This window comes from Equus przewalskii, chromosome 1 (assembly GCF_037783145.1).
Source record: "Equus przewalskii isolate Varuska chromosome 1, EquPr2, whole genome shotgun sequence".
In the NCBI taxonomy this organism is placed as follows: domain Eukaryota; kingdom Metazoa; phylum Chordata; class Mammalia; order Perissodactyla; family Equidae; genus Equus; species Equus przewalskii.
In genome coordinates, this window is record NC_091831.1 from 39,143,705 (window position 1) to 39,170,930 (window position 27,226).

The 27,226-nt window shown below is 42.2% G+C and overlaps 1 protein-coding gene across 24 annotated transcripts in view; it reads left to right on the forward strand.

Annotated features, from left to right (window-relative positions):
* Positions 1-27,226, forward strand: part of LIPA (lipase A, lysosomal acid type) — a 277,547-nt gene that overhangs the window by 225,987 nt on the left and 24,334 nt on the right. For 6 of the 24 annotated variants that reach the window (XM_070561889.1, XM_070561884.1, XM_070561875.1 and 3 more), the window contains 4 exons: positions 12,738-13,117; positions 15,896-15,925; positions 16,179-16,290; positions 17,755-17,872. In XM_070561889.1, the coding sequence (XP_070417990.1) occupies positions 16,186-16,290; positions 17,755-17,872 (223 nt within the window). In that variant the 5' untranslated portion in view covers positions 12,738-13,117; positions 15,896-15,925; positions 16,179-16,185. Of the gene's footprint in view, positions 1-1,623; positions 1,708-12,737; positions 13,118-15,895; positions 15,926-16,178; positions 16,291-17,754; positions 17,873-23,450; positions 25,709-25,808; positions 25,991-26,799; positions 26,867-27,226 lie in introns of those variants that run through there. The other 18 variants (XM_070561974.1, XM_070561934.1, XM_070561944.1 and 15 more) reach the window with 5 other exon arrangements.

Consider the following 27,226-nt stretch of genomic DNA (forward strand, 5'->3'; position numbering starts at 1 on the left):
ATTTCTACGATTGTATCATAGATATAATAACATGGTTGTGTAGCTTATATTGGTTTTTAAAAACGGAAATAATCTAAACATCCAACAAAGGGGATTTGTTAGATAAGTTATTGTACCTTCAAATGACAAAATCATACATGCAACCATTAAAAATAATTTTTAAAATATGTTGAATAACATAGAAAGATTTGCAATATTAAGTGGGAATAAAAGCAGATAACTAGGGGCTGGCCTGGTGGTGTAGTGGTTGGATTTCTGCGCTCCACTTCCACAGTCCAGGGTTTACAGGTTCGGGTCCTGGGCACAGACCTAGCACTGCTTGTCAGGCCACGCTGTGGCAGCATCCCACATAAAATAGAGGAAGATTGGCACAGATGTTAGCTGAGCGACAGTCTTGCTGAAGCAAAAAGAGGAAGATTGGCAACACATGTTAGCTCAGGGCCAATCTTCCTCACAAAAAAAAACCAACAAAAAATGAAAGATAGCTAAATAATATGTATGGTATGAGCCCATTTTTGTGAAATTCTGTATGCAGAGGAAAATAGGGTTGGAAGTATGTACACCAAAATGGAAAATATATTGAACCTATATAATAACTAAAAGCTATTAATAATAAGCAAATAAATCAAATTTACAGAAACAAATTTACTGAAAGGAAAAATGTAAAAAAAATAAAAACAATTAACATTTATTGAGTGCTATACATCAGGCACTATTCTAAGTACTTTACACATATTATCTTGTCTAAACTTTGAAATGGCCCTAGACACTATTAAACCTCTTTTACAGATGAGGAAACTGAGTCATAAAGAAGTTAAAAATCTTGCCCAAGTTTGCACAGCTCGCACATTGTAGATGCTGGCTTGAACTTGGGCAGTCTGCCTCCTGGGTCTGCACTCCTAACCACAATCCTGGACTTCCTCCTACTTCCCTCTGCCAAAGTAGACTGTAGAAAGATCATGTGAACATTATCTTGCATTTTCCCCTCTAGCTCCACTTTCCATCCTTCTCCATCCAGCCCTGTGAAGTGGGAGGTTACTGAGTAGACTACATTAGCAGGTTCCAATGTCCTCCGGCTAATGGTTGTGTGTTGTCAGTGGGGAGTACCTACAACAGATTGAAGGGAGGGAGACAATGACAATAGAGTGTTTATTTCTCTGGTTCTTTCCCTGCTGGAAGGCTGCAGGCTATGTCATCCTACTGAAGGATACTGCTGCTTTCAAGGAGGCTTCTGAGACTCTCTCTTTCCATTTTCCAGTAACCAACTCATCTCTTTGGGTCTAGAGGTGGTTAACATCTAGGCTGCTACTATTCCAGGTTACTGTGCTGTCTTGTGGTTTCCCTACCCCACAGCTGTTAAATAGTCCCCTTGTAAATCAGCTCTCTTTCAATCATCCTTTTAAGTGTCCTTGTTAGATTACTGACTGATGAAAGTTATGATCTCTATTTTCAAAAAGCTGACATTAAGTATTTTGGGCACAAACCATATGAATAGGAAGGCTGAAGTTAATATAAAAATAGATCATCTGTAGGAGTAAGGTTAATGTTACAAACTAAGACATTATGTTTCATGTTGATAGCCACCCACATCTTATTCTCCATTCCTTATCTCTCCTCTCCTAGAGAGACAGAGTAAGCTGTAGAGATGTCTGGAAAGTGTGTTGCATGATGATCTGAATGCTCTCTGAAGTTTTCAGTCTCGCTGCCGTAAGTAATTCTATCAAAGCAATTCTCACTGCAGTTCTATGACATTGAGTCATAGAGCGTTTTATAGATGGCTCTTCACTGGAACAGATTTATGAGGTCACTTGGTAGAACCTCTTTATTTAAAAACTGAGACATAGAAAATTGAGACAGACATGAGTCAAAATGGTTTTATGGAATCTCATTTCTACTCAAGGTAGCATAAAGTAATAACAACATCAGATCTTCCCTGCTTTCTTAGTACTAGTACTCTAATGTTGAGGTCTCCCTCATAAACTGTTGAACTAGTTTACAAGTCGGAGCAGAACAGGGATTCGAGCACTTGCAATTTAGGAGAAGCCAAGAGAAAAGGTTTATCTACGGTCAAGCACCATGGATGGGACCTGGTCACTATTCCACTCCCTTGAAGCATCTGCCTCCTTCTTTTGTACCCAACATGATTGATAGTAATGACATACAAAAGTAATCTTTTTTTTTTTTTTTCATTTGGGACAGGGAGAGATGGGCCTCCCTACTTTCTAGTAGAAGTATTACAAATGGATCAAATGGGCTTGCTTTTTACGTAAGACACTCCACTGAGGGAGTCTTAGAGGTGGTGGAGGATGATGTGGAGGATGGTTAGGAGGAAGAGAAGAGACAGGAAAAGCCAAAGTGGTCCTGATCCCCTGACGTCTGTCTTGTATGGGAAGAACAGTTCTAGGAAGAAAAGGGAGAAGAAACTCATGGAGACTTGATGGACTCTCTTGCTGCCTCTTGCCTTTATTGTGCCTCAGCTGTCAACAGTGACATGTTAGCATGCTTTAAGGTGACTTCAATAACTGCAAATGTTCTTCATAGGCTTGCCAGTTTATACTGTCCCCTTCCCAAAAAGTGATGGTTACTTGAGAAGGAATGCTAGACAGGGGCCCATTGGGATTTCTTTTGAAATGTGATCAGAGTTTGGAGTTGTCTTAATGAATTTACCAGAATAATATGGAAAATGTATTTAATATATAAATGAATCTCTGAATTGGAATCTTGCAAAGTGCTTCTCAAACATTCCTCATATGAGGCATCTGAGAATCTTGTTAATATGCAGATTGTGATTCAGTAGGTCTAGGGTGAGGCCTGAGGTTCTGCATTTCTTACACACTCCCAGGAGATGTCAGCATGCTGGTCCATGGACTGCTCTTTACGTAACAATGTTGTAAAGATTGGAATTGCCTGATAATATCAACAAAATGGAGATATGAAAAAATCAAGGTGCACTTGGAAAAGCTGTGACTCAGACAGGAAAAAAGATATTGCAATTCCACAACACTTTGCTCATCATGGGGTCATATAGGAGCCCTAGACTATGGGCAGACAGAGACCAGGAAAGTGAGATTCCAACAAATGCTGAATGGAGAATGGAGGGGCCTAGAGAACAGCTGTGAATAGAGTCCAGGGCTGGACTGAGGCCACTGAGGAAAGGATTATAGAGACCTAGTCCCATTAACTAATGCCTCTTTGCCTACATGATGGTTTGCAGCTATCAGATGGTATGTCCTAAATTTTTGTTTTGGAAAGCTCAGTCTAATGGTGTGTGCTAAATGAGAGCTAGCAACTGTATGCTCGCTCATAGAGAGTACTGGGGGTATGTAAGTCCTCAGCACCAGCTGAGTAAAAAAAAAAATAATCTCCCTTTCGTATGATCTCATCTGATGCTAGCTTGTAGAAGCCAGCAGCAGGGATTGGGGATAAGTGAGTAGGGAAAAGCAAGGGGTGGGGGAAGAACAGATCACACCCCTCTCATGGCTGGACTCCATCTCAAGGCCCATCTGAGATGGGGAAGGGGAGAAACTTTGAATTGGGAACTGAGATTGGAATTGGATCCATCAGGGTAAGAATAGCCCAAGAGATTTTTAAGGGATAGGGAGGGGATTTCAAAAATAGCACATTGGAGCACAGTAATGGGAGGGAAAGAATGTTGTTTCCCAGTGTATCCCAACAAATTCAGCACATTTAATATAAACTAGTATCGGATGCACAGGTTTGAACAAGGAAGAATAAGAATAGATTGGAAAAGGTGAAGGGTGGGAGAAGGAAGGTCCTTTTCTCCTCTGCCCTGAAGGGAGGCTGGACTTGAACACAACCTGGGGGTTCTCCCACAACTTTTTGGTTTTTTTTTTAGGAAAATTAGCCCTGAGCTAACTACTGCCAATCCTCCTCTTTTTGCTGAGGAAGACCGGCCCCGAGCTGACATCCATGCCCATCTTCCTCTACTTGATACATGGGACGCCTACCACAGCATGGCTTTTGCCAAGTGGTACCATGTCTGCACCCATGATCCGAACCGGCGAACCCTGGGCCCCAAGAAGTAGAATGTGTGACCTTAACGCTGCGCCACCAGGCCGGCCCCAACCCATGTGTCTTTTTTGACAGCTTCATTGAGAAATAATTCACATACCATAAAATTTATCCTTTTCAAGTGCACAATTCAGTGGTTTTTAGTATATTCACTAAATTGTGTAGTGTTTAACAATCCTAATTTATTTAATTCCAGAACATTTTCATCATCCTCCAAAGAAACCCTGTATCCATTAGTAGTCACTACCCATTTCTCCCGTGCCTTTGTCCCTGCCAACCATTAATCTACCTTCTATTCCTATTGATTTGCCTATTCTGGACATTTCATATAAATGAAAGCGTACAATAGATATAATTATGAATGGCTTCTTTCATTTACCATAATGTTTTCAAGGTTTGTCCACATTGTAGTATATATCGGTACCGTATTGCTTTTTATTGCCAAATATCTTTCTATTGTATGGATATATCACATTTTATCTATTCATCAGTTGAAGGACATTTGGGTTCTTTCTACTTTTTGGCTACTATGAATAATGCTGCTGTGAATATGCATGAACAAGTTTTTGTGCGAACATAAATTTCCATTTCTCTTGGGTACATATCTAGGAGGGGAATTACTGGGTCATCTGGTAACTCCATGTTTAGCCTTGGAGAAACTGCCAGACTCTTTTCCGGTGCAGCATTTCTTAAAGTGAGGTTATCACATGGTAATTAGGATCCAATAACAGTAACATTCACTGAGTGCTTGCTATGGAGCAGGCACCATCTTAGCACCTTATGCGGATATTCTCTGTGCAGCCTCCTGATAATCCTATGAGGGAAGAGGTGCTATTAATATCTTCATTTTATAGACAAGAAATTAAGGGATAGCGATGTTATGTGCGTTACTTCAGGTACACGCTAGTCAGCGTCCCCTTGTGAGCTGGGCTACAAATACACTGCACTCTCAATGAAATTAAATGTCTCCAAGCGACAGGTGTCTGGTATTTCTCTTTAAGCGTACACATTAAAAAGAAACTTTAGCTAAAAAAATGCCGCTAGCATCAGTATATCCTGCAAAACATTTAACAATTGACAGAACTCTAGTGTTTTCATCAACAAGGCTTGTGAACTGTTCTAACACAACACTCTAGAAACTATCTTCCCAAATGTTAGGTAAATTATAAATTTAAAACATCAAGGTACTTAGAAAAAACTTGCTTTAAAAGAAAAAGGGATAAAATATTAAAACTTTTCTCAGAATGTATACCATAATCAATGATTGTAAACTTCTATTTTCAATAAATTTATTTTCAGACAATACACCAGATATAATAAATCTCAGAAGTATGTCCAAAAAAATCAGACGACCTAATTAGTCAAAATAAGTCAGACATAACACACACAAACATATAGTCACACAATCCTAAAAAAGCAGGGTACAAAATTTTATATATAAAATGTTTCATTATTATAAAAATGAAATGGTTGTATGTGTGCAGAAAATAGGTCTGGAGAGATATATAGCAAATGTTATCAAAGGTTTTCTCTTGGTGAGATTATTTTAGTTTTTTTGTTTTAGTTATTCTCATTTTCTATTTTTTTCTTCAACTAAGTCAGATTACTTGTAAAATTACAGGAATATTACTTATGTAAGTAAAAAACTGAAATAATAACAAATAACAAGTGAGTATTTAGTATTTTCCAGATAATGTTTAAACATTTCCCATGGATTTTTAAATATAATACATAGGAATAAAAAACTCATTTAATATTCTTTTTTTTTCCTGCTTTATCTCCCCAAACCCCCCTGTACATAGTTGTATATCTTAGTTGTGGGTCCTTCTAGTTGTGGCATGTGGGACGCCGCCTCAATGTGACCTGACGAGCAGTGCCATATCCGTGCCCAGGATCCGAGCCCTGGGTCGCCGCAGCGGAGTGCACGAACTTAACCACTCGGCCATGCGGCCGGCCCCTAAATAACTCATTTAATATTCTTAAGAACAATATTAGATGAGCATTCTGATAATCCCCATTTTACAGATGAAGAAACTGAGACAAGGAAAGGCCCCAGAAATATTTGAAAAGTGAACAAAAATTACTGAAAGATGCATTGAAAGTTGCAGAAAAATCTGCATGGTGCTCACCAACTTACTAATGCGTTAAAAACATTCAGTTACTGGAAATATTGTTTTTGACTAGTGTTTTGTTTTAACAATTTGTTTTTGACCAGCCCATCTGGAGTCAATATATCTGGGGGTGAGATAAGGGGCATATGAAATGGAGAAGCAGTTTTCATTGTGAAGGTATTGTTTGAACTGAGTCTTCAAAGACGACTAGATGTTCACCAAGCTGGCATGTTGTGGGGCAGGGGTATGGGGTGGATGAAGGCACTCCAAGTAGAAGACACAACCCATAGAAGAGGTGACCTCTTAGAGACTGGCTGGAATTTAGGGTCTGAGGGGATGTGTGACCAGAAATGGGACTGGAGACATAAGCAAGGGCAGACTATGGAGAACTGTTGTACGCCCTGCCTGAGTCTAGACACCACTAGTCCAGGCGCCTGTAGAAGCAGACAGATATCCTCCTAGAGTGAAGCAGAAGAGTGGTGCCATGTAGCACTTGGAAGGCACATGCCTAGTTGTACTCAACACAGCAGATGCTACTCATCTGCTACATTGTTGTCATGAGGGAAGGAGGGCCCAGGGTCCCAGTGTTCCTTTACGTTTTTCAAGAGAAGACAGAATTATGGATTTTTATGTGAGCTTTTCTGATTTTTAATTAATGGCCACTAATTCAGATTTCTAGAACACTCTGAGGGTCCAGCAGTGTTGGCAAATGAAATACATCTGAGGGCTTCTGCACATGACCTCTGGATTAGGCAACATGCCCAGTTACTCACAGTCATGTGGGAGGGCACTCAAGGCTTGGACTTAGTTATTTCTGTGTCCTCAGCTCAGGGCTTGGACTTGAGTAGGTGTCCACAGACATTGCTAATGGCAATCAAAGGCAATTAGTGCTGGGAATAATTTCTAGAAATTCTAGAAATTCTTCTGGTGCTGAGATGTGCCACTGCTGGCCACCATTCACTTTTTGTGATGGAACTAACTGGGAAGCCCGGATTAGGGAAAGGAAGAAGCAGCCCTTGCTCACCTTCTCAGGTCAAAGCCCAGAGTGTCCAGGATTCCTGAACTCTGTGGATTCTCACTGTGGCTGCTCCTTCCCCTCACCCTCAAATCTATTTTACCTGGTAGTTTCAACTGCATGCCAATAGGCCATTTATCAGAGCTTCCAAAGGAAACAGAACAAAACTAGGTAACTTTAAATTGCCTCCGTTGGGGAATTTATTGAGCACATAGAGATGGAGTCCCTGAGAATCTTAAGCATTGAAATGTGTGTAGAGGTAAGGGGGGTGGGATGGATGGGGATGGGAAAAATAGGGCCAAAGCCCTATGAGACCCTGAGGCCCTGATTGCCAAAATGGGACAGGACCTCCCTGTGTGAAGCCTAAACACAGAACCCAAGTTTTCTTGGGTGAACTGCTGCCACCAACTGGCAATGAAGGGTGAGACAACATTCAGTTTTAATGGCTGAAGACAGCTCAGCCTATGACAGTCCGTCCAAAGGCCAGGAGAGCTGGGCCTTCCTGTTTTGTGGCTCCAGTTCCCCAACTCCCTGCCTCTTGAGCTATACTCTGAGGACAGGAGGCAGGTGTTGTTCAGTTCTGAATCCCCAACACCCAGAAGAGTGCCTGGCGCTCAACAAAGAAGTGATGAACGGAAATGGTTTGCCATTCTCAGGTAGTGAATAAGAACTGGGTCTTAGGCATCAGGCTATTTGAGTTTGAATGCTATCTTCAGGACTTTGACTCTATATCCTCATCTGCAGAAACGAAAAATAATTCTGTTGGGTGGTTAATGATTCAACAAGATAATGAACATGAACTATTTAGGATTGTATCTCGCACATAGCAAGGGCTAAATAAATGGTAGCTATTAGTATTTTTAAACCGGTTTATTGAGGTATAATTGATGAAAAGTAAACTGCACATATTTAAAGTGTACATATCAATGAGTTTTGACATATGTGTATTGCCATGAAATCATCACCACAATCAAGACAATAAAGATATCCATTCCCTCCAAAAGTTTCCTCATGCCCCTTTGTAATCCAACCTCCTCTCTTCCCCAAAAGTAATTCCCTCCCCAAGCAACCACTAATCTTTTTCTGTCAATGTGGGTTAATTTACATTTTCTAGAATTTTCTATAAGTGAAATCATACAGTATGTACTCTTTTTGTCTTCTTTATCTCAACATAATTATTTTAAGAATCATGCATGTTGCTGTGTGCATCAATAGTTCATTATTTTTTATTGCTGAGTAATATTCCACTGTATGGATATACCACAATTTGTTTATCCATTTACCTGTTGATGACCATACGTATTGTTTCCTTTTTTTAAAAAATTTTTTTGCCTATTACAAATAACACTGCTATGATCATTTGTATACAACGACTTTTCATTTCTCTTGGATAAATGCTTAGGAGTAGAATAGCTGGGTGATATGGTAGGCATATATATAACCTTTTAAGAACCTTTCAAACTGTTTTATAAAGTGGTTGTTCCATTTTACATTCCCCCCAGCAATGTGAGAGATTTCCAGCTACTTCACAGCCTTATCAACACTTCTTAATTTTAGCCATTCTGGTGGGTAGAATAGTGGTATCTCACTGTGGCTTTAATTTGCATTACCCTGATGACTAATGATGGTGAGCATATTTTCATGTGTCTATTTGTCATCTATATATCTACTTTCATGACATGTCCAAATCTTTTGCCCATTTTTGATTGGGTTTTTAGCCCTATTAAATTGTAAGGAGCGCACCTTATTTTTATACAGTTTTCAAAAAGAGCTTTATTGAGATTTAATTCACATACCATACAATTCTCCCATTTAAAGTGTATAATTAAATGGCTTTCAGTTTATTCACAGAATTGTGCAACCATCATCACAATTAATTTTAGAACACTGTCATCACTGCAAAAGACACCCCATACCCTTTAGCTGTCAACCTACATTCTCTCCATCACCCCCACCCCCACCATCCCTAGGCCACCACTAATCTAGTTTCTCTATATATAGATTTGCCTATTCTGGACATTTCATGTAAATGGATTTTTTTGGGTGACCGTTTTTTTTCACTTAGCATGTTTTCAAGGTTCATCCACGTTGTAGCATATATCAATACTCCATTTTTTTGTTATGAATTAACATTCCATTTCATGGATATATCACATTTTATTTATCAGTTGGTGGACATTGGGTTGTTTCCACTTTTGGGACATTATGAATGATGCTCCTATGAACATTTGTGTACGAGTGTTTCTATAGACACAAATTTTCATTTCTCTTGGGTGTATATGTAGGAGTGAGATTGCTGCGTCATTTGGAAACTGTATGTTTAGCCGTTGGAGGAACCGTGGACTGTTTTCCCCAGCAGCTGCACCAGTTTACATTCCCACCAGCAGAATATGAGGCTCCCGGTTTCTCCACATCCTCACCAACACTTGTTGTTATCTGTCTTTTTGATTATAGTCAGCCTAGTGGATAGGAAGCGATATCTCATCGTGGTTATAAAGTGTCTTTTTAAAGACAGTTGTTTTTCTTTTGAAGAAGTCCAATTTGTTGATCTTCTTTTCTTTCGTGGGTTGTGCTTTTTATGTCGTATTTAAGAAACTTTTGGCAAACTCAAGATTTTCTCTTCTTTTTTTTACCTGGAAATTCTATAGTTTTACTTCTCAAATTTATGTTTATGGTCCACTTTGAGTTAATTTTTCTATGAGATGTGAGGGAAGGGTGAAAGTTCACTGTTTTGCATTTAGCTATCCAATTGTTCCAGCACCATTTGTTACAAAGACTATTCTTTCCCCACAGAATTGTTTTGGCATTCTGGTGACAGTCAACTGGGGTCTGTTTCAGGACTCTTATTTTTAAGCAGCCCTACTCCAGGGCTAATTTTGCTCTAATACTGATGTAATATTCTTATGAATCTTCTACCTAGTGCCTTGTGTTTTACAAGGCTTTCCCACTCTGGCCAGGTGTAACCTGAACTATTCCCAGTCCTGTGTGAACTTGGGGGATTTTCCCATTTGTTTCTTTCAGGTGGTTCTTTCCCTGGTCTAGTGCAGTTTCTTCACATGCAAGCTCCAATTAGTACTCAGCCCAAGACTTGAGGAAAACCCGTTGCAGATATCCAGAGCTCGCCCTCGTGTTCTCTCTCTCTCTTTCTCTCTCTGCAGCCCTCTCCACTCCAGTACTCTGCCCTGCAAACTCTACTACTTTAGCCTTCCTGAATTCTCATCTGTCTCCTTCATTCAGAGAAACCACTGGATTTTGCCTAGGTTCCCCTCTCCCTGAACTGCAGCCTGGAAATTTGGGGCAATTGAGGGCTCACTTCATTTGTGTTCTTTTTCTCAGGGATCACTTTCCTTTACCGTCTGTTGCTCAATGTCTGAAGCCATTGTTTCATACTTTATTTTTCTAGTTGTTTAAGGTGGGAGAGTAAATCTGGTCATTGTTACTTCATCTCAGCTGGAAGCAGAATTGCTTGTTTTGTTTCAGTCTTCAATCCCCCAATCTGGCTTATAAACAGCCCATCCCAAACACCTTGTACCTCCTGTCTTCTATAAAGCTTTCTCTTATAGTGAAAGTATGGGTCATTCGCCAGACATTGTGGATTACAATAGCCCAAAGCGGGAAGCGGGGAAAACCCTCCCTTAGCTGGGTGAAGGAACTTCTTGATTGTATTTTCATTTATTCATTCATTCATAGATGACAAACTGTATTTAATTTGCCTGGGTTAGATTTTGGGCCACATCTCTTGCTACCTTTATGATTTGGGGCAATACATTTCACCTTTCTAAGCCTCCATTTCTTCACCTGTAAAATGGGGAGATGGAGGTAGTTTTGAGGATTGAATGAGACATGCTATGTAAAGGGCTCAGCACAATGTCTGATACATAGAAATGTTGCTAAATCTGATGCTCATTTCTCAGTGCTCACCTTGCCCAAGCTGTCATTGGCATTGCCCAGGCCAATCATTTCCTCTTTCTTGAAATTTTTTTCTTCACTGGATGTCAGGTACAACACTCAGTTCTCCTCCAACCTCACTGTCTTCTGAGCTTTCATATCTTCTGAATCTCTATGTACAGTCTTTGTTATTTATGCTTACTCTGTGGGAGACCTCATCCAGTCTCATGGCTTTCAATACTGTCTCTAGTTATCTCTAGCCTGGAACTTGACTTTGAACAGGAGACCTGTCTATCCCAGTGCTGACCTTTGCCATTTTGTCTCCAGATCCATCCTCTGTCCTTCCTCTGTTCTACTTTGTATTACAGAGGGTGGAGGGGCCTGACCCCTGCAGGCTGCATTTCTTAGGCCTCTGTGTCAGCCAGCTTCAGGCTGCATTGGACCCGCAGGAGGGCCTAGTGGGAGATCAGAAGGCAGGAAGAAGGAAAAGCCACAGTATTTTTAGCTCCCCTCTTTTGGCCTTGGGCACTGTCTCTGGCAGAGGCTGCTGCTCAACACTACAACCTCTGGTCCCTGGTGGCAAGTTCCCTCAATACTGCCTCAGCCCTTCCTGCTGTTGCTAATCTCTGTGGGGCCTGCCTAAGCTCTGTTTGGCTTCCCAGCAATTCCACTACTGTGCAACCATTGCCTCTGTGTGCAATACTGAGAGTAGGTTCTGTTTCCTGATGGGGCCTTAGCTGATAGAGTTCTCTAACAGGGTCTCAAAATCAACACATCTGGAACAAACTCTTCATTTCCTTCCCAAGTTGCTCTTCTTGGTACTTTCTCCATTTGAATTCATGGCCATCCCACTTTACTAAACCCATTAGTGCCATCCTTCACACCACTCTCCCTCTCATACCTGTATCCAACCACCTGCAAATCCTATTGGCTCGACTGTGAACACACCTAGAGTCAAGTGTTTTTCTCCACCTCCCATGCTCTCATCACCCTGGTCTAAGCCATCATGAACTCTTGCTTGGATTATTGCTGCAGCCTTCTGAGGAGTCACACTGCTTCCACACTTGACTCTAGCAGAGTGATCTTTCTAAATTGTAAACCAGATTATGTTGCCTTTCTATTGAAAATCTTCCACTGGCTTCTCATCTGAAGAAAGAATAACGTCTTTACGCTTGGCCCCCAAGGCACCCAACTACCTCTAGGACTTCATGTTCTATCACTCTCCACTAAGCACATTCTGACCAGTGACACCCAGTGACACTGACCTCCTTGCTCTTACTAGAATATTCTTGCCTTGGGGCCTTTGCACGTGCTATTCTCTCACCCCAGAATGCTCTTTCTCTAGTATCTACATGGCTCTGTCACCTTCCTATGTTCAGATGTCGCTTCATCAGAGAGTGCTTTTCTGATTATCTATACATAACATAGCATCCTCCTTCATTATCCCTTTAGTCCGTGTTATTGTTCTTCGCAGCACTTTCTATTATATAGCTATTTATTCATGGTGTGTCTCTTGCCACTGGAATGTAACCAGGAGGACAGGGACCTTGTTTGGTTGGCTGCTATAACTCTAGTGTCTCAATGATGCTTGCCATTTTAGTAACAAAAATAAAATGTACAGAAAGATTACTTTGCATCAGGCACGATGCTAAGCGCTTTATATGGAGCATATAATTTCTTTTCATTAACAGAGCCTACGTACTCTGCTAGGCGCAGACGGTGCAGCCCTGCAAGGAGATCCTGGAGCAGAGCAGCGAGCAGCCGCTAGGACACCAGGTCGCAGCGCGCGCAGATGGAGCTGGGTATCTGCCCGCGGCCGGGCGGCTGCGGCCTGGCGGGGCCCCTCTCGGCCCTCCCACGGCGCATGCTCCGCGGAGCCCGCTTAGAGGCCTAAGTGCTCGGCGGGGCGGAGTCTCCGCGCACTTCCCGGCGCCGGCTCCTCTGACTGGCGTTGCGAGCAGCCTGAGGCGCCGTCCGGGCGTCTCCGCCCCCTCCAGGTCTCCTCCCCGCGCCCCCGCTCCAGCGCGCGGGCACTGCGGCTCTGGACAGCGGCGCGGGAGGACGGCGCCAGGTGAGTGCCGGCGACCGCGGCGCTGCCAGGGGTGGGGCGGCAGCTCCGGCCTGCCTCCTCGGGCTGCACGGGGAGGGCGTGCTCCGCTCCTGGGGGGCAGACCCGTCGCCCCGGAGCCTCTGCAGGTCGGAGGGACCCGATGCGCTTGGCCCCCGACGTCTTGCCTGGAGCACCTGCGGATGCCTCCTCTGCGGGCGGTGTCTTGACGCATCTCCCAATGACCCAGGAGTCGGGGGCTCTGGAGTTGCCCGCCCTTCCCCGGACGCCCTCTGGTTTCCTGGACAGCGCAGTCGCCGCTCAGGAAAGCTGCCAGAGCTCTCGGACTGCGGTGACAGCCAGGAGTCCTGATTCCCAGCTCCCTTCCTTCCTCCTCGTCCTCTACTCCCGTTAGCTCCTGCAGGCAGCTTGCCCGACCTCTCTAACTTGTTAGCCCACGGCGTGGTCAGGAGCGGACTTTGGCATCGGTCCTGCTGAAAATCCTGGCGATACTCTTTAACCAGTTGGCCCTTTGCTTCCAGTACTTAACCTCAGTTTCCTGAAGAAAGGATTTCGTGGTGCTGCATAGCGATGGTGGAGGAGTAATTAACATAGTAGGTCCGAAGCGCTGCCTGTGGTGTCAGGCGCATAGCAAGAGATTAAATGTGAGCCGAAATTGTTGTTGTAATTATTATAAAGCTAAATCACAAGCTGCCTTGGAGCTTTTCTTTTCTTCAGCCACTGAACTGTTGGACTGCCGCTAACCCATGTTTCAAAACCTATATTGCGCCAGCCATTTAATATGCGCGTGGCACTTGCATAGGTCCTGGGGTTCAAAGTTGAGTCAGTCACCTGCTCTGCCTTCGGGCTGGGGTGAAAAGACGGCAGACAAACACTTAACTGCACTGTTACAATATAGAAAGAATTGAGATAAAGTTGCTCAGAGAGCCCAGAAAAGCATGGGGAATCCAGGCTGGAGGGGGCTTTTCCTCCATTTGAACTTCTCAGTAATCCTCCTTATGAGAGTCACTTGACTAGTAGGTTGAGACACTTGCTTGACGTTGTGTTGGAAGGAAAAGTTAATTGGGTGACATTTTCAGTTGAGCAGCCTCAGCTGTTATACCCTCATGGCGATTGTGGACAGCTGGTCCGGGTTCTGTAGGCTAGGCTCTCAATGAAAAGCAGCTACTGCCACATGCTTCATTGTTTTTAAATTGTGGTTATAACCTTTCATTTTTCCTTTTCAGTCTACTTCTTATTCCCTAGTAATAATGAGCTTTTGGGAGGTTGTATTTATGATAAAAGCTAGCCTGGGACTGTACAGCCGTTCCCAGTCACCTCCAAGAAATATGAAGTTGTGGGCGGGCTGTGGCAGAGTGGTTGAGTTCTTGAGCTCGCTTCTGGGGCCCGGGGTTTCCCTGGTTTGGATCCTGGGCGCAGACATGGCACTGCTCGTCATGCCTCGCTGAGGCGGCATCCCACATGCCACAACTAGAAGGACCAACAACTAAAAATGCACAACTATATACTGGGGGGACTTGGGGAGAAAAAGCAGAAAAAAAAAAGTCTGGCAACAGTTGTTAGCTCAGGTGCCACTCTTTAAAAAAGAATAAAATAAATAAAGTTGTTGTGAGTAAAGGCAGTGGGCTTGCTGTGCCAATGCAGATTCAAGATAACATTCCCTCCCGTGTGGGAGTTCGGGGTTCACCCCTGCCTGGAGGAGTAGCTGCAGCTTCAGCAGGAGCTGCATCAGCAGAAAGGATCACTTGTGCGATCTTCTGAGAACCAATTTTTTAAGATTTGTGGAATACTCAGTTTAAGCACAATACTGTATTGACATACAATAACAACACATATTTTAAATGTACAACTTTACAAGTTCTGACATATGTATACAGCTGTGAAACCATCAGTAAATTCAATGTAATGAACCTATCCATCACCCCCAGAAGACTCCTTGTGCAAACCCCTTTGTAATCCTTCCCTCCTACACCTTTTCTCCTCCGGCATTGATCTCCTCAGACCATTGATCTGCTTTCTATCAGTACAGATTAGGTTGCATTTTCTACAGTTTTATATAATTGGAACCATACCTGTTTGTTCTTTTTCTTGGTCTGGCTTCTTTCACTGTAATTATTTTGAGACTCATCCATGTTATTGTGTGTTCATTCCTTTTTATTGCTGAGTAGTGCTCATCATTATCCATTCACCCATTTGGGGCATTTGGATTTTTCCAGTCTTGGCCTATTATACTCAAAGCTGTTCTAAACATTTTTCTATAAGTCTGTGTGTGGGTTTACACCCGTGCATCTTTTTAAGTGATCGTATTTATTTAAAAAAACGCAGGAGGTCTTGGCTGTAGTCCCAGCTTTGCCTCTAACCATGGGAATATCCTTGGGAGACTCACTCCGCTTGGCCTTTAACATCCATCCCCAAGGTCTTTGCTATGCTGTGATTTTATGCTATCACTGCCAGAAACTAGATGGTCTTTGTTGGTGGTTGGAGGGTCTCAGAAGGAGAGAGGGGTGGTCTTCTTTCCCTCTGTTTCTCTTGCAGGCTGTCTGTTCTGTCATTTCACTTTTTTTTCCTTGGGTGACAAATTTGAATCCTGATGTGTAATTTTGGGCAAGAATGGAATGTGTAGATAGTGAGGGGCAAGAATTAATATTGGCTGAAGTTAAAAATGTTTAAGTCACAATTAGAGGAGAGAAGGTGGGAGGTTAACAGGCCCGGAATTTTGTGTGGATCTCCCTTTTTCTTAGCCTATGCTCTTCTAAGTCCTCTCTTTTCTTGTTTCTCCAGACACAATTTGCCCAACCTCGTGGTGAGGAGGTGAGTGGGTTTGCTGGGCTCCAAGGGTCACATGTTAACTGGGGGTGGTGGGTAGAAAGGTTTCCTAATGAAAAAGAATTCCTCAGTTTTTTGCATCCAGATGTGGCTGGAGTCATTTGTTTCATGTTTGCTGTTTGCCTCACTTTTACTTGACCTAAACGTGGTTAAGGACTTTATATTGGAGTTAAGTTATGTACCAACATAACTTTTTGTAGTAAAATTCGGACAAATAACAATAGACTGTTTTATACAGAGTGAAAATGCACCATTTGCGGTTGGTGGTCTGTTTGGTCCTTGGGACCCTGCATTCCCAGGCATCTCGAGGGAAGCTGGCACCTGTGGATCCTGAGACAAATATGAATGTGGTAAGTTTCTCAAAGTTATCTGCTTCTAAAATGCATCTGTGACAAATGTGACTGATTTTCTTCAATCCAGTTATGTGGTTACATGAAGCCACAAACTCTGTTATCTTGATATCTCATTATGCTTTTCATGTTCTCTGAATCTTAGATTCAATTTGTTAGACTTTTCCCACTGGGTGATATGTATTTTACAAACCTCATCTTACTGTTAAAACTATATACTTCTTAATGAGATAAATGATATTTTTATAACTTCATTTCATTTTTAAGTTTCAAGACAATAAAACAATAGAAAGTGTCAAAACTTTGCAAGAACGTTAATACCGAGTGCTGCTTTAATAATATATTGAACGGGGACAGTGGTTAACAATATCCAGGGAGCACAGTTCAATACAACAAAGTATCTGAAAAAAGTTGCTGGAACAAATAAGCAAAAACAATCCCTTGAGTAATTAAAACATTTCAACATTATTAATCTTAAGTAAAAAAAAGTCTGGAAATACCTCTTTTAGGCATAAAATATCAGGGAAATACAGATTACTAAAGAAAATGGCGACTTTAAAATAGACGATGAAGTGACCCAACTGCAGAATTAGGCAGCCTTAGAGACTAAGGTAAATTCATAGTGACCCAAGAGAGTCTGACCTGATACCAGGGTTGTAAGGTTAAGTTTTGTTTCTTGCCTCAGATCTTTTCTTTTATGTCCCTCCTTTTAATTTTTTTCCTGTAAGAATGATAAATTTAAATCCTTTCAAGTATTTATGGTAAAGAGGATAATGAGCACTTATATACATTAAATTTTCTGGATAATTGAGTTATCTATACCTCACTGAGCTCTTGATTACCCATTGCCCAATGGATCTTTCCTATGGAGTAGTGGACTTGATCATAATTCTCTATTTTTTCATCCCCACCCCCAGTTTTATTGAGATATAATTGACATATAACATTGTATTAATTTTAGGTGTACAACATAATGATTTCATATATGTATATATTGTGAAATGATTACCGAAATCATTTCATCTTTTCTTGTTCAATTCTACCTTGACATTCTGGTGTAATTTTATTAGTCCACTGATAAAAACAGATTAATACTTTTTATGCTTTATTTCCCAAGAGGGCACCTCTTAAAACAAGGAAAGTGCTAGATTACAGTATTAACTGGCATGTTTAGAAAAGAAAGAAATGAGTGTTTATTTGTGCCTGGGAGCCAGGATGGAAACAGAGAGGCCCAAAGCTGTGGTAAAATTAGACACACTTGGTGTAGAACATGCTAGAATGGCGAAACCAAGGTTTAACCAAACGCCTATGGGTAGAACACATGGGTAAAACAAGTGGAAGATTGACTTTTGTGATGGCATGTTGGCTACTAGATTGAGCAGACTAAAATTAAAATAACGATTGATTTCTTAAATAAAACCTGGAGAATGTCATTGACATTTTGCTTTCTCATTTGCTCTGCAGAGTGAAATTATCTCTCACTGGGGATTCCCTAGTGAGGAACACCTGGTCGAGACAGAAGATGGATATATTCTTTGCCTTCACCGAATCCCTCACGGGAGGAAGAACCATTCTGACAAGGGTATGGCTGTTTTCTGTGGTGACATAGGAAAGCTCTGAAAAGTAACTGCATTGCTGGAATTTGACCAGTTTTTATGTCAATAACCAAGTTCAGATTTAACTTGAAAACATTGAAATGGGATTATTTTTAGACTAAAGTACTAAAAGTGTTACATTTATGCAAGGCATATAAAAAATACTTCTTTTAAAGAAGTAAGGGCAAGAATCATTTAATTTCATATGTTGCTTAAAGATTCTAAGGTCAGACTTGGTTGAAGATATGCCGAAATCTGTGCTTTCTTTGTTATAAGGAAGCATCTTAATGAAATGTTTTGAGCATTAACTAAATAGCTTTTGCTGTTTGAAAGTTATTTAATTCTTTGAATAGGTAATACAGTCACATAGTTGAAAAATCAAAGAGAATAAAAAGATACATGATGAAATACTTCCCTCCCTTCTCATTCTCCACCTCCCCAGTTTTTTATATATCCTTCCAAAAATCTCTTTATTTTTAATTTGTCTCTAAAAATATCTGTTTAGAAGCAAATACAAACATAGATTATTAGTTTTCCATACTCCCCTTTTAATACAAAAGGTAGCATATAACACACATATTTTTGTTCCTTGAATTTTTACTTAATATTTTGGAGATCTTTTCATACAATGCATAGAGCACTTCATCCTTCCTTTCTACAGACACATGGTATTCCCCTGTATAGCTGTATCATGATTTATTTAACAAGTGTCCTATTAATGGGCATTTGGGCTATTTCTAGTCTTCTGCTAACAAATATTCCTGCTGTAAATAATTTGTATGTATTCAAGTTTATTTATAAAATGCATTTTCAGAAATAGAATTTTTGAGTCAGAGGATATATGGGTTTGTGATTTTGATAGATGTTATTAAATTGCTTTCCATGTGGTCTTGTTCTGGTAATTACTCTCACTAGGAATATATGAAAGTTCTTATAGCTTTGGCTTAAAATATATATATTTTTATATTTATATATTTTAATATGTTTAATAAATATATATATTTTTTCTCTCCCTCTTATAACTAAAGCAAAACTGCAATTTCCAATGTGATTAAGGAATTTCTGGATAGACTACTTGAAATTGTTAAACAGATATCACTAAGGATCTGATCCCCTTTTTCAATCATCTCTCCAGATATAGCTTATTCTTTAACATTTTCTGTTTCTAGAAATTTTCCTTGGGAAGTTAAGATTGAGATTAAGGTAACTGGATAACTGTCTCTTCTTCAATTAAAATTTTACGTGAGCAGAAGGGCCTTCTTTGCCTCGATTCCTTCCCAGATTATTATTCAAAGAAAACTTAAAAACCCTATGTTAATGTGAGCTTTGTATTGTTATCTGTTTTTTCTAATATAATTGGATTTATCTATTTTTTCTCCCATAAATCCTAGCAGTAATAAAGCTTTTAATAATGCTTAAATGGTCAAGACAGTCAGTACTCTTTTTGGAATTTAATTTCTGACTCTTGATGTTTTATGGTTTACAGATCATGAAGGAGCTTCCCTCGTGTGAGCGTGTTACGAAATGAGTAGAGAATTACAGTGAGGGCTTCTGTTTTTTCCTCTGCTCAAAACACACAAAAGATGTTTTATTCCAGAGTGAACATATGATTTTGGTTTCCTTCCTTTTTTTAAAAAATTAAACCCTGTATACTGATTTCAGATCCCATATAAAGAAAAATATGTATTGATATTATTTCTCTTAAAAGTGGTTAGCTGACTAATTAGTAATGTGAGTCATTATTGAAAAATGCAGGGAATGTCAGTAAAACATGCTTGGAGAACTCGCCCTCTCTTTTTTCTATATCCACCTCCAGGCTTCTCTGTCCTTACAGCAGTTAAAGCCAATATTGCCGCATACCCTGCGTATGTGTATCGCGACTGTTGCAGGTCTTGAAGGTGCTGTGCCCTGGAATGTGAGGAAAGTGGGCATGTGTCTTGATTTGCTCCCAGGTGGTAGGAAGAAGAGTTAGGCGACCTCAGTGCTAGGTCTGCCCCCAAGTACTTGTGTGCTTTCTCCTCTGTAGGCCTCGGATTCCTCATCTGTGAAAATAGTCCATTGGCTGGGATGATCTCCAAGTTCCTCTTTAGTGTTCATCACTCTCTGGTTCTACGGGTTATATTCTGTATTCTTTTTTTGGTAGGGGTGTGTAGGCTGGGGTGGTGGACACCCTTGGTCTTCGAAATGGGGAACGCAGACTGGAAGTACTTTAAACTAAAGCTGGCCACGGCACTGGGTCTCCAGCTTCTTCCCCTGTTCTGCAGACGCCTCCCTGGACGGAATCAGTGATGTGTATGTAACACCTACTCAGGGGAATTTTAAAGGAAATCTGTGACAAATGACTCTGTTATCTAGGGGGATTTGTCATTTTCCTCAGAACTGCAGAGTTGCTTCTCTGACGGTTTGCTTTTCTGTGGTCCAAGGTGGAGTGTGGAACTGAGGCTCTTCACTGTCCCTCGCTCCTTTTCAGGAGCAGTGTTGTCAGTGGTGTTACTTTGACTTGTTTAAGCCAGATAGACAAAAAGAATACATTAGGTCCTTCACACCCACCATGGAGTTCATGTTCTCATCCGTGACAATCCTCTTCTGACTTCCTCCTCTGTTAATAACACTGTGGTCCCCCTGTTGACCTAGACCAGAAACTGCAGAATCATTCTTTTTTTTTTTTTTTTTTTTAAAGATTTTACTTTTTCCTTTTTCTCCCCAAAGCCCCCCCAGTACATAGTTGTGTATTCTTCGTTGTGGGTTCTTCCAGTTGTGGCATGTGGGACGCTGCCTCAGCGTGGTCTGATGAGCAGTGCCATGTCCGCGCCCAGGATTCGAACTAACGAAACACTGGGCCGCCTGCAGCGGAGCGCGGGAACTTAACCACTCGGCCACGGGGCCAGCCCCTGCAGAATCATTCTTGACTCTCATCCTCAAGTAGCTATCAAGTCCTCTCTAGGCTACCCATGTTCTATGGCTTCAGTTCATCTCTTTCTTCGCTTTGCCAGGCGCCACCCTACCTTAGGCTCTCATTGCCATTTAACTGGACATCTGAAGCAAGCTCTGAACCTGAGAGAGGCTTGAGCTACTACCATTTGTGAGGCTTCCCATATATTGAAAAAAGAAAGAACTTCAAAGCAGGAATATGAAAATTCAGTCTGTGTATCTTTTAAGAAATTAATTCTTTTAATACACACAAAAATAAGCCTTACATCTGTACTATTTACAGGTCATCACAAGATACATTAAAACATTATTCATTTATCAAGGATAAAGTGAAACCGTTCCTCTCATCCTTTTTAATGTAGTTTTTCTCAGTTTTTGTGCTCGACTGTGGTGCTGCAACCTTACTCCTGGGTTCCGGGGTTCTAACAAAGGCATTCTTGTCGGAGGATAGTTGCTAAATTGATGTTTCTGTCAGAGGACTAGGGCTGGGGACCTCCTGTCCTGGAATCTTGCTGATGTCACCTCCATTATTTGTTTATCAGTACCACATTGCTTGTGGAACCTGAGTTTAAAGCTGTATGGAGAGCATCTTTCAGTCCTGTCTCAGTGGTCCTCTCTGATTGTACGCAGAGCCTCAGTTGGAGATCATCAGAGGTTTCTTACGATCACGGCGCTGGCCACATGCCTCCTCTACCCATGGCAACTGCTCTCCTTTCTGCCAGCCTTCCTGTTCTTGTCCCTTTTACATAGTTTGGCAGGATTAAGGTTCTTAGAGCCCAAGTATGATTATGTAATATTGCTGCTGAACAATCTTCAAGGGCCTAATAAATGAAGATAACACTTTCTTTAATATTTTGTCCTAGCTGTTGTCTGTGTGGTTCACTCTCCTTTTATACAGCAGTAGACCTTTGCAGTTCACCGCGGACAGGTGCAAAGAACTTCGTGATTCCCAAATTAGTGACTACAGTTAAAGGCGATGATGTTTATGCTGTCTTCCTCTGTCGATTGAGGTAGAATACCTCTTTCACAAGGTTTATGAGGAATGCTTGAGAACTATTGGTTGCCAGCTGTGTTTACCCATTATCTAAGAAGCCTTTATTATTTATCAATGGCACAGGCTTAAATTGGCACCATAGCCGAATTATGAATGATATAATTGAAGTTGCATCTGTTATATTAATAAGTATGAAAGAACTACTCTCTGACACTCTCAAATCCAAATGAGTTATTTCCTTTCTGCTAAATTCTCCCTGGATGTCAGCTGGTGACACCCCTTGAATGATGCTCACGCTGCCTACCATGTTCATTTCTATATATGTTTAAAAACAGTCCTTTCCATCCTTTCAGGCCCAGCTTTACTGCCAGCTCTCCCTGATTGCTTGAACAGGAAGGAGACACACACTTCCTCTGTGCTCGCAAATGCCTAACACCCCTCTTGAGGTGCTTTTCTTATTCTGCTTTGGGACAGACTTGTTTGTGTACTTCTCCCTCCTGCCATCGCTCCCCGCAGCCACTCTTTGAAGGCAGAGGCTGTGTCTTTGTCCTCTTTGTATTCATCATAGCAACTAGCAGCACCATGTCCTCTGCATGGCCGGTGTAAGTGACAGTTATATCAGAACAGTCTTCAGAATTCGTGTTCTTAACTAGATGAAGGCAATGGACCTTCCCTCTAGTAAAATAAAATAGACACTTGTGCACACACAGATTTTACATATAGTTGCAGAGAGTTTTTGGATCCGCTAAAGAATCATTTGGCTGTCTGGTCAAACCTCTACTAACTAGGCAGCTTAGAATGCATTTTTAGAAAGCTCTTCGTGACCCGTGGAGTATATGTGTGCTTTTTCCCAATGTTAAGCAAACTTCTCTTTCAAGTGTTGAGCTACCCCCGCTTTTCACTAATTCCATAAAGGAATTGAAATTCAGAAATACATCATTTATGGGGAAGTGGTTCTGTTTTCATCTGCTCAGCCTTATTTCACAAAGTCATGAGATATTAGTACTAGGAGGATCTCAGTCCTGCTTGGGCCATGGATTTAGAGAGCTTGCATTTTTAACACACTCCCTGGTGGATTTCGAGGTAAAATCCTTGGATTTGGGAATCGGTGTTCTAGATCAACACCCTCATTTTATTTGGTGAGACAGCCAGGTCCAAAGAGGGAAAGGGGATTTGCTTTAGGTTAAAGGATCGTGGCCCGGCCAGTCTGACTGCAGATTCACTGTTCTTGGAACTAGAGAACGCGGCGTTATACAAGAAGTGTTGAGCAAGTTGATCCCATGATGGTCAGCATATTTATTTTATTTGGCTAAAACAAGGAAATACATATAGGCCTTTCCTAAAATACATAAATCAGCAACAACAGGGCAAACTGACCCTTGCCTAACTGGGAAATGAATTGCCAAATAAAGCGCCAGTAGTGGGACATTTATATCTGATGAGTTACGTGTTTGATGGCCTGACGAGTGAAGTGGCATTCTGGGATGTGAATAACTGCCTTTGAACCGTGGCCTAGACAAAGGCTTCTCAGGGGTTGCTCACTGAGCTTTTTGAGTCGTAAATGAAAATTCACAACCTGACTTGTGAATTAGGTATTTGAGGGAAAGGCCATCGGCTGTGTTTTCCTTTGATTGTTTTAGGATTCTCACTGATTGCTGGATATTCTGTTCTTCCTTTACGTGTGGCTCCTAGAGAAACCATTTCCTGAATGCAGTGTTCTAACAAACAAACTCCACAGAGGCCTTGGTAAGCTGGGTTGTCATTCATCACCTCCCAGCAGCACTGGACAGATCTGGGGTCAGTAATCAACACCCGGGCTTATTGGCTCTGGCCGACTGAGCTCACACCCAGGCTCGCTTGGCACTCTGATGGCACGTTGGGAGGGGATTGTGTTCAGACCCTTTGCCTAAAGGAGCAACATAGGTCAGTGTCAGCTTCACAGTTTGTCTCATAAATGCAGGTTAGGGCTGGAGAAAAGAGCCAGAGTGGAAAGGAAGAGAGGGCTCTGCCTGGCACCCCTGCTTCCTCCAGTGTTCTTGCTCTTCCTCCTGCTTAACCACGCTTATCCATTCTCTGTTGTCAACCTCAGTGTCACTTCTTCAGGGAGGATTTCCCCAGCTGTTCACGCCAGGTCAGGCCCCTGGCTACATATTCTCGTATTTCTCTGTGTGCTTCCTTCATAGCAGTGAAGACAATAAATAATAACTTATTGTGTAGGTGGTGGTGTGTGTAACCTTGGTCCCCCCTACTAGACTGTGAACTCATTGAGGCCCAAAGCCTTTTCTGATTACTTAGTAATCACTCTGGCCCAAGGCTTCAGTCTATCCAGAGCTCCTACAGTCCTGCAGCCCTTCTGGGACTGGGCTGAACAAATCATCGACACTTGGTAGTGTTCCTTGCTCAGGACCACATGGGGTTAGCGGGTCCCTACTCCTGATCTCAGAGGCACCTAGCCACAACTTGAGGGCTTCCTGTGGTGAGTAAAATTAGAGGCTGTACACCTAGTGGTTAAGTGGGAGCATGTTAACAGCACCAGCCTCGGGTTTAAGTTCTGGCTCTACTACTTTAACTAGCTGTGTGACCTTCACAATTTATTTAACCTCTCTCAGTTTTAATTTCTTCATCTGTTAAATGAGAAGAATGATGCTTGCTACTTCATAGGTTGTTGTGAAAATTAGATGAAATAAGGCCTATAAAACATCTCACCCAGTGTAAATGGAGCTGTAGATTCTGTTTTTAATTTTTAAATATCATCGCGGGTTTGATGGCAGTCTCTGATGTCCACTTCCTCAGTGTCCAGTCCTCCCTGACAGAGAGTGTGCTATAGAGTGAATGTCCATGTCCCCCTACGTTCATATGTTGAAACCTAATGTCCAGTGTGATGGTCTTTGGAGGTGGGGCTTTGGGGAGGTGATTAGGTCATGAGGGCAGAGCCCTCGTGAATGGAATTAAGGCCCTTATAAAAGAGACCTCAGAGAGCTCCCTTGCCCCTTTTGCCATGTGAGGACACAGCAAAAAGACTTCTGTTTATGAACCAGGAGGTGGGCCCTCACAAGACACCAAATCTGCCAGGTCTTGATCTTGGACTTCCCAGCCTCCAGAACTGTGAGAAATAAATTTCTGTGGTTTATAAGCCACTCAGTCTATAGTGTTCTATTACAGCAGCCCGAACGGACTAAGGCAGAATGTATTCTAAACCATAAGGAAGGGAGGAAGATGTTTGTTAGGATTTGTTTACTGGGGGCAGAAGTTGCTGAAGTGAGAATGTGATAGAAAGAACCATGCCTAAGGGTTAGCGTCGCCATCATGGCTGGGTGCCCTCCGGTGTGTACCTCCCTCTCTGGACTTCTCTGTTCCTTCTAAGTGAGCATTTTGGATTAGTGCTTGATAATTTCCCAACATTCATCCAACTGTAAACCTCCGTGAGCTCAAGATGCTGCAACCTGAGGCTGTTTGAAGGTGGGCTGTGGTAGCAGAGAAGGGCAGGGGAAAGCAGGAAGGCAGTTTGGCATGGAGATGGCAAGCACTTTGGTGTCATGTGGCCTGGATTTGGTTCCCAAATCCACCGTGTAATAATTGTGTGTCCTGGGGCAAATTCTTTCTTCTACATAAGCCTCAGAGTCCCCATCTGTAAAGTGGGAAGAATGACGTAAACAGCTTAGCGCCCTCCTGGGTACAGAGTAAACTCTAATTACGGCAGTGCCCTGGAGAGTCCAAACGGTGTGTACGGTGTGTGTGTGTCTCTGTGTGTGTGAATACGCAATGTTTTTTATTTCCTTCTTTATTGCATTTATTCATCAAATTTGTATGGAGTGAGCACCAAGTGCCAGGCTCAGTGTGGTGTGCTACGGACACTGCAGTGACTGAGACCAGATCGCTGCCTTCATGTTGTTTAACGGTCAGTGACTGTTGCTGGGGGTGGAGAGAAAGATTCTGAGGGATGGGGTGGTTTTCTTCCCTGCTCTGTGATCCGGGCACTATTTTGTTCACTCCTGTAGAGGGTCACCCCATTTTCATCAGAGTGACTGTGAATGTGAGCACAGTGGTCTGGACAGTGGCAAAGTATGCACACCTTTCTGAATGCTTCCTGTGGATGGGCCAAGTGCTGCGCTCCCTGTGGATCATCAAATGAGTTTTCATGCAACTCCTGACTGTGGGAACTCTTAGTACCCCATTACAGGTGAGGAAACCAAGGTTTATAGGGGTTAATTAATTTGCCTATGGTAACACAACTAGTCAGTAGTAAAGATGGGATTCCCATGGCTTGTGACTGAGTTCTGACCCACTTGGCCCTTGCGGCTGTAGTGGTGTCCCTAATAAAGCCACAGTGTGGAAAGTGCTTGATTTAGACAACCTGTATCCTAGCTTCTGTTGCTTAAGTTCCTGCTGATAAATGCTTTGGAGATTAGCCTTCCCTTATTTTCTCCAGTGAATATAAGTGTTACGGCTGAGGCTTCCCACTAATGTGATTTGCTTATAGTGTTTTTGGCTGTTTTTTGAGGCCAACTTTTCAAACTAGAATTAGACTACAAAAATTCACTCAGTAGCTCCCTGCTTTGGATAAATGAAAGTCTACTCAATAATTCTTGAGAAGGAGGCCCAAGAACTACCTTGAGGGGCCTGTTAGATGCCAACCAGGGATCTCCACGTCTGATTGGCCTCTTTCCTGGGCCAGCCTGGTGCAGAAGAGGACTGGACAGCCTCACTTTAGACGAGTCCACGTTGAACACAGCTGTGAATGGGCTGCGTGAGAAAAGCCAGGGAACTTGTCAAAAATAAGTATTTCCTGGCTCTGTGCCTGGAGTTCCTGATTCCCTAAATCAAGGCCAAGGCCAGAAATGAGTGTGTTGTCTAAGTGTCCCAGGTGATTTTGATATGCAGCCTATTTTGGGAAATAGAGCTTGGCTTGCTTTGAAATGGCTGGGTACCTATGGAATACTTATACCTCCTCTCCCCCACCACTTTATTTTTTAATGAAATTTTTTTTAGAGTAGTGCTTAAAAGCAAGGACTTTGGAAGGAGGCCAACTTGGGTTTCAGCTCTGACTCATTGTTAGGTGAGTGTTCTCGGGCGGGGTACTTAACCTCCCTCTCCAGGCACCCGCATGCGGGTGGACGGCAGCATCTCTGTTGTAACAGTGTAAATCCCTGTGAAACACGGTGCCTGGCACATAATTGGTAGCTGTTATGACAAATACTAGTAATAACAAGTCAACCAGAGGCCAGAATGCTTGCTAGGGTTTATCTTAAGTGATTGGGGCAGGTTCAGGAAGCCCCCCCAGGCCCAGAGCTTTGGGTGATCTAAAGCCTATCTTAGAGATGCTTGAACCAGCCCTTGGACTTTGGGTTTGTGCAGAGCCGAGGGCCTACTATGCTAGGTCTCGAGCTTCCTTGAGTTGTCCAACTCTTTGATGATT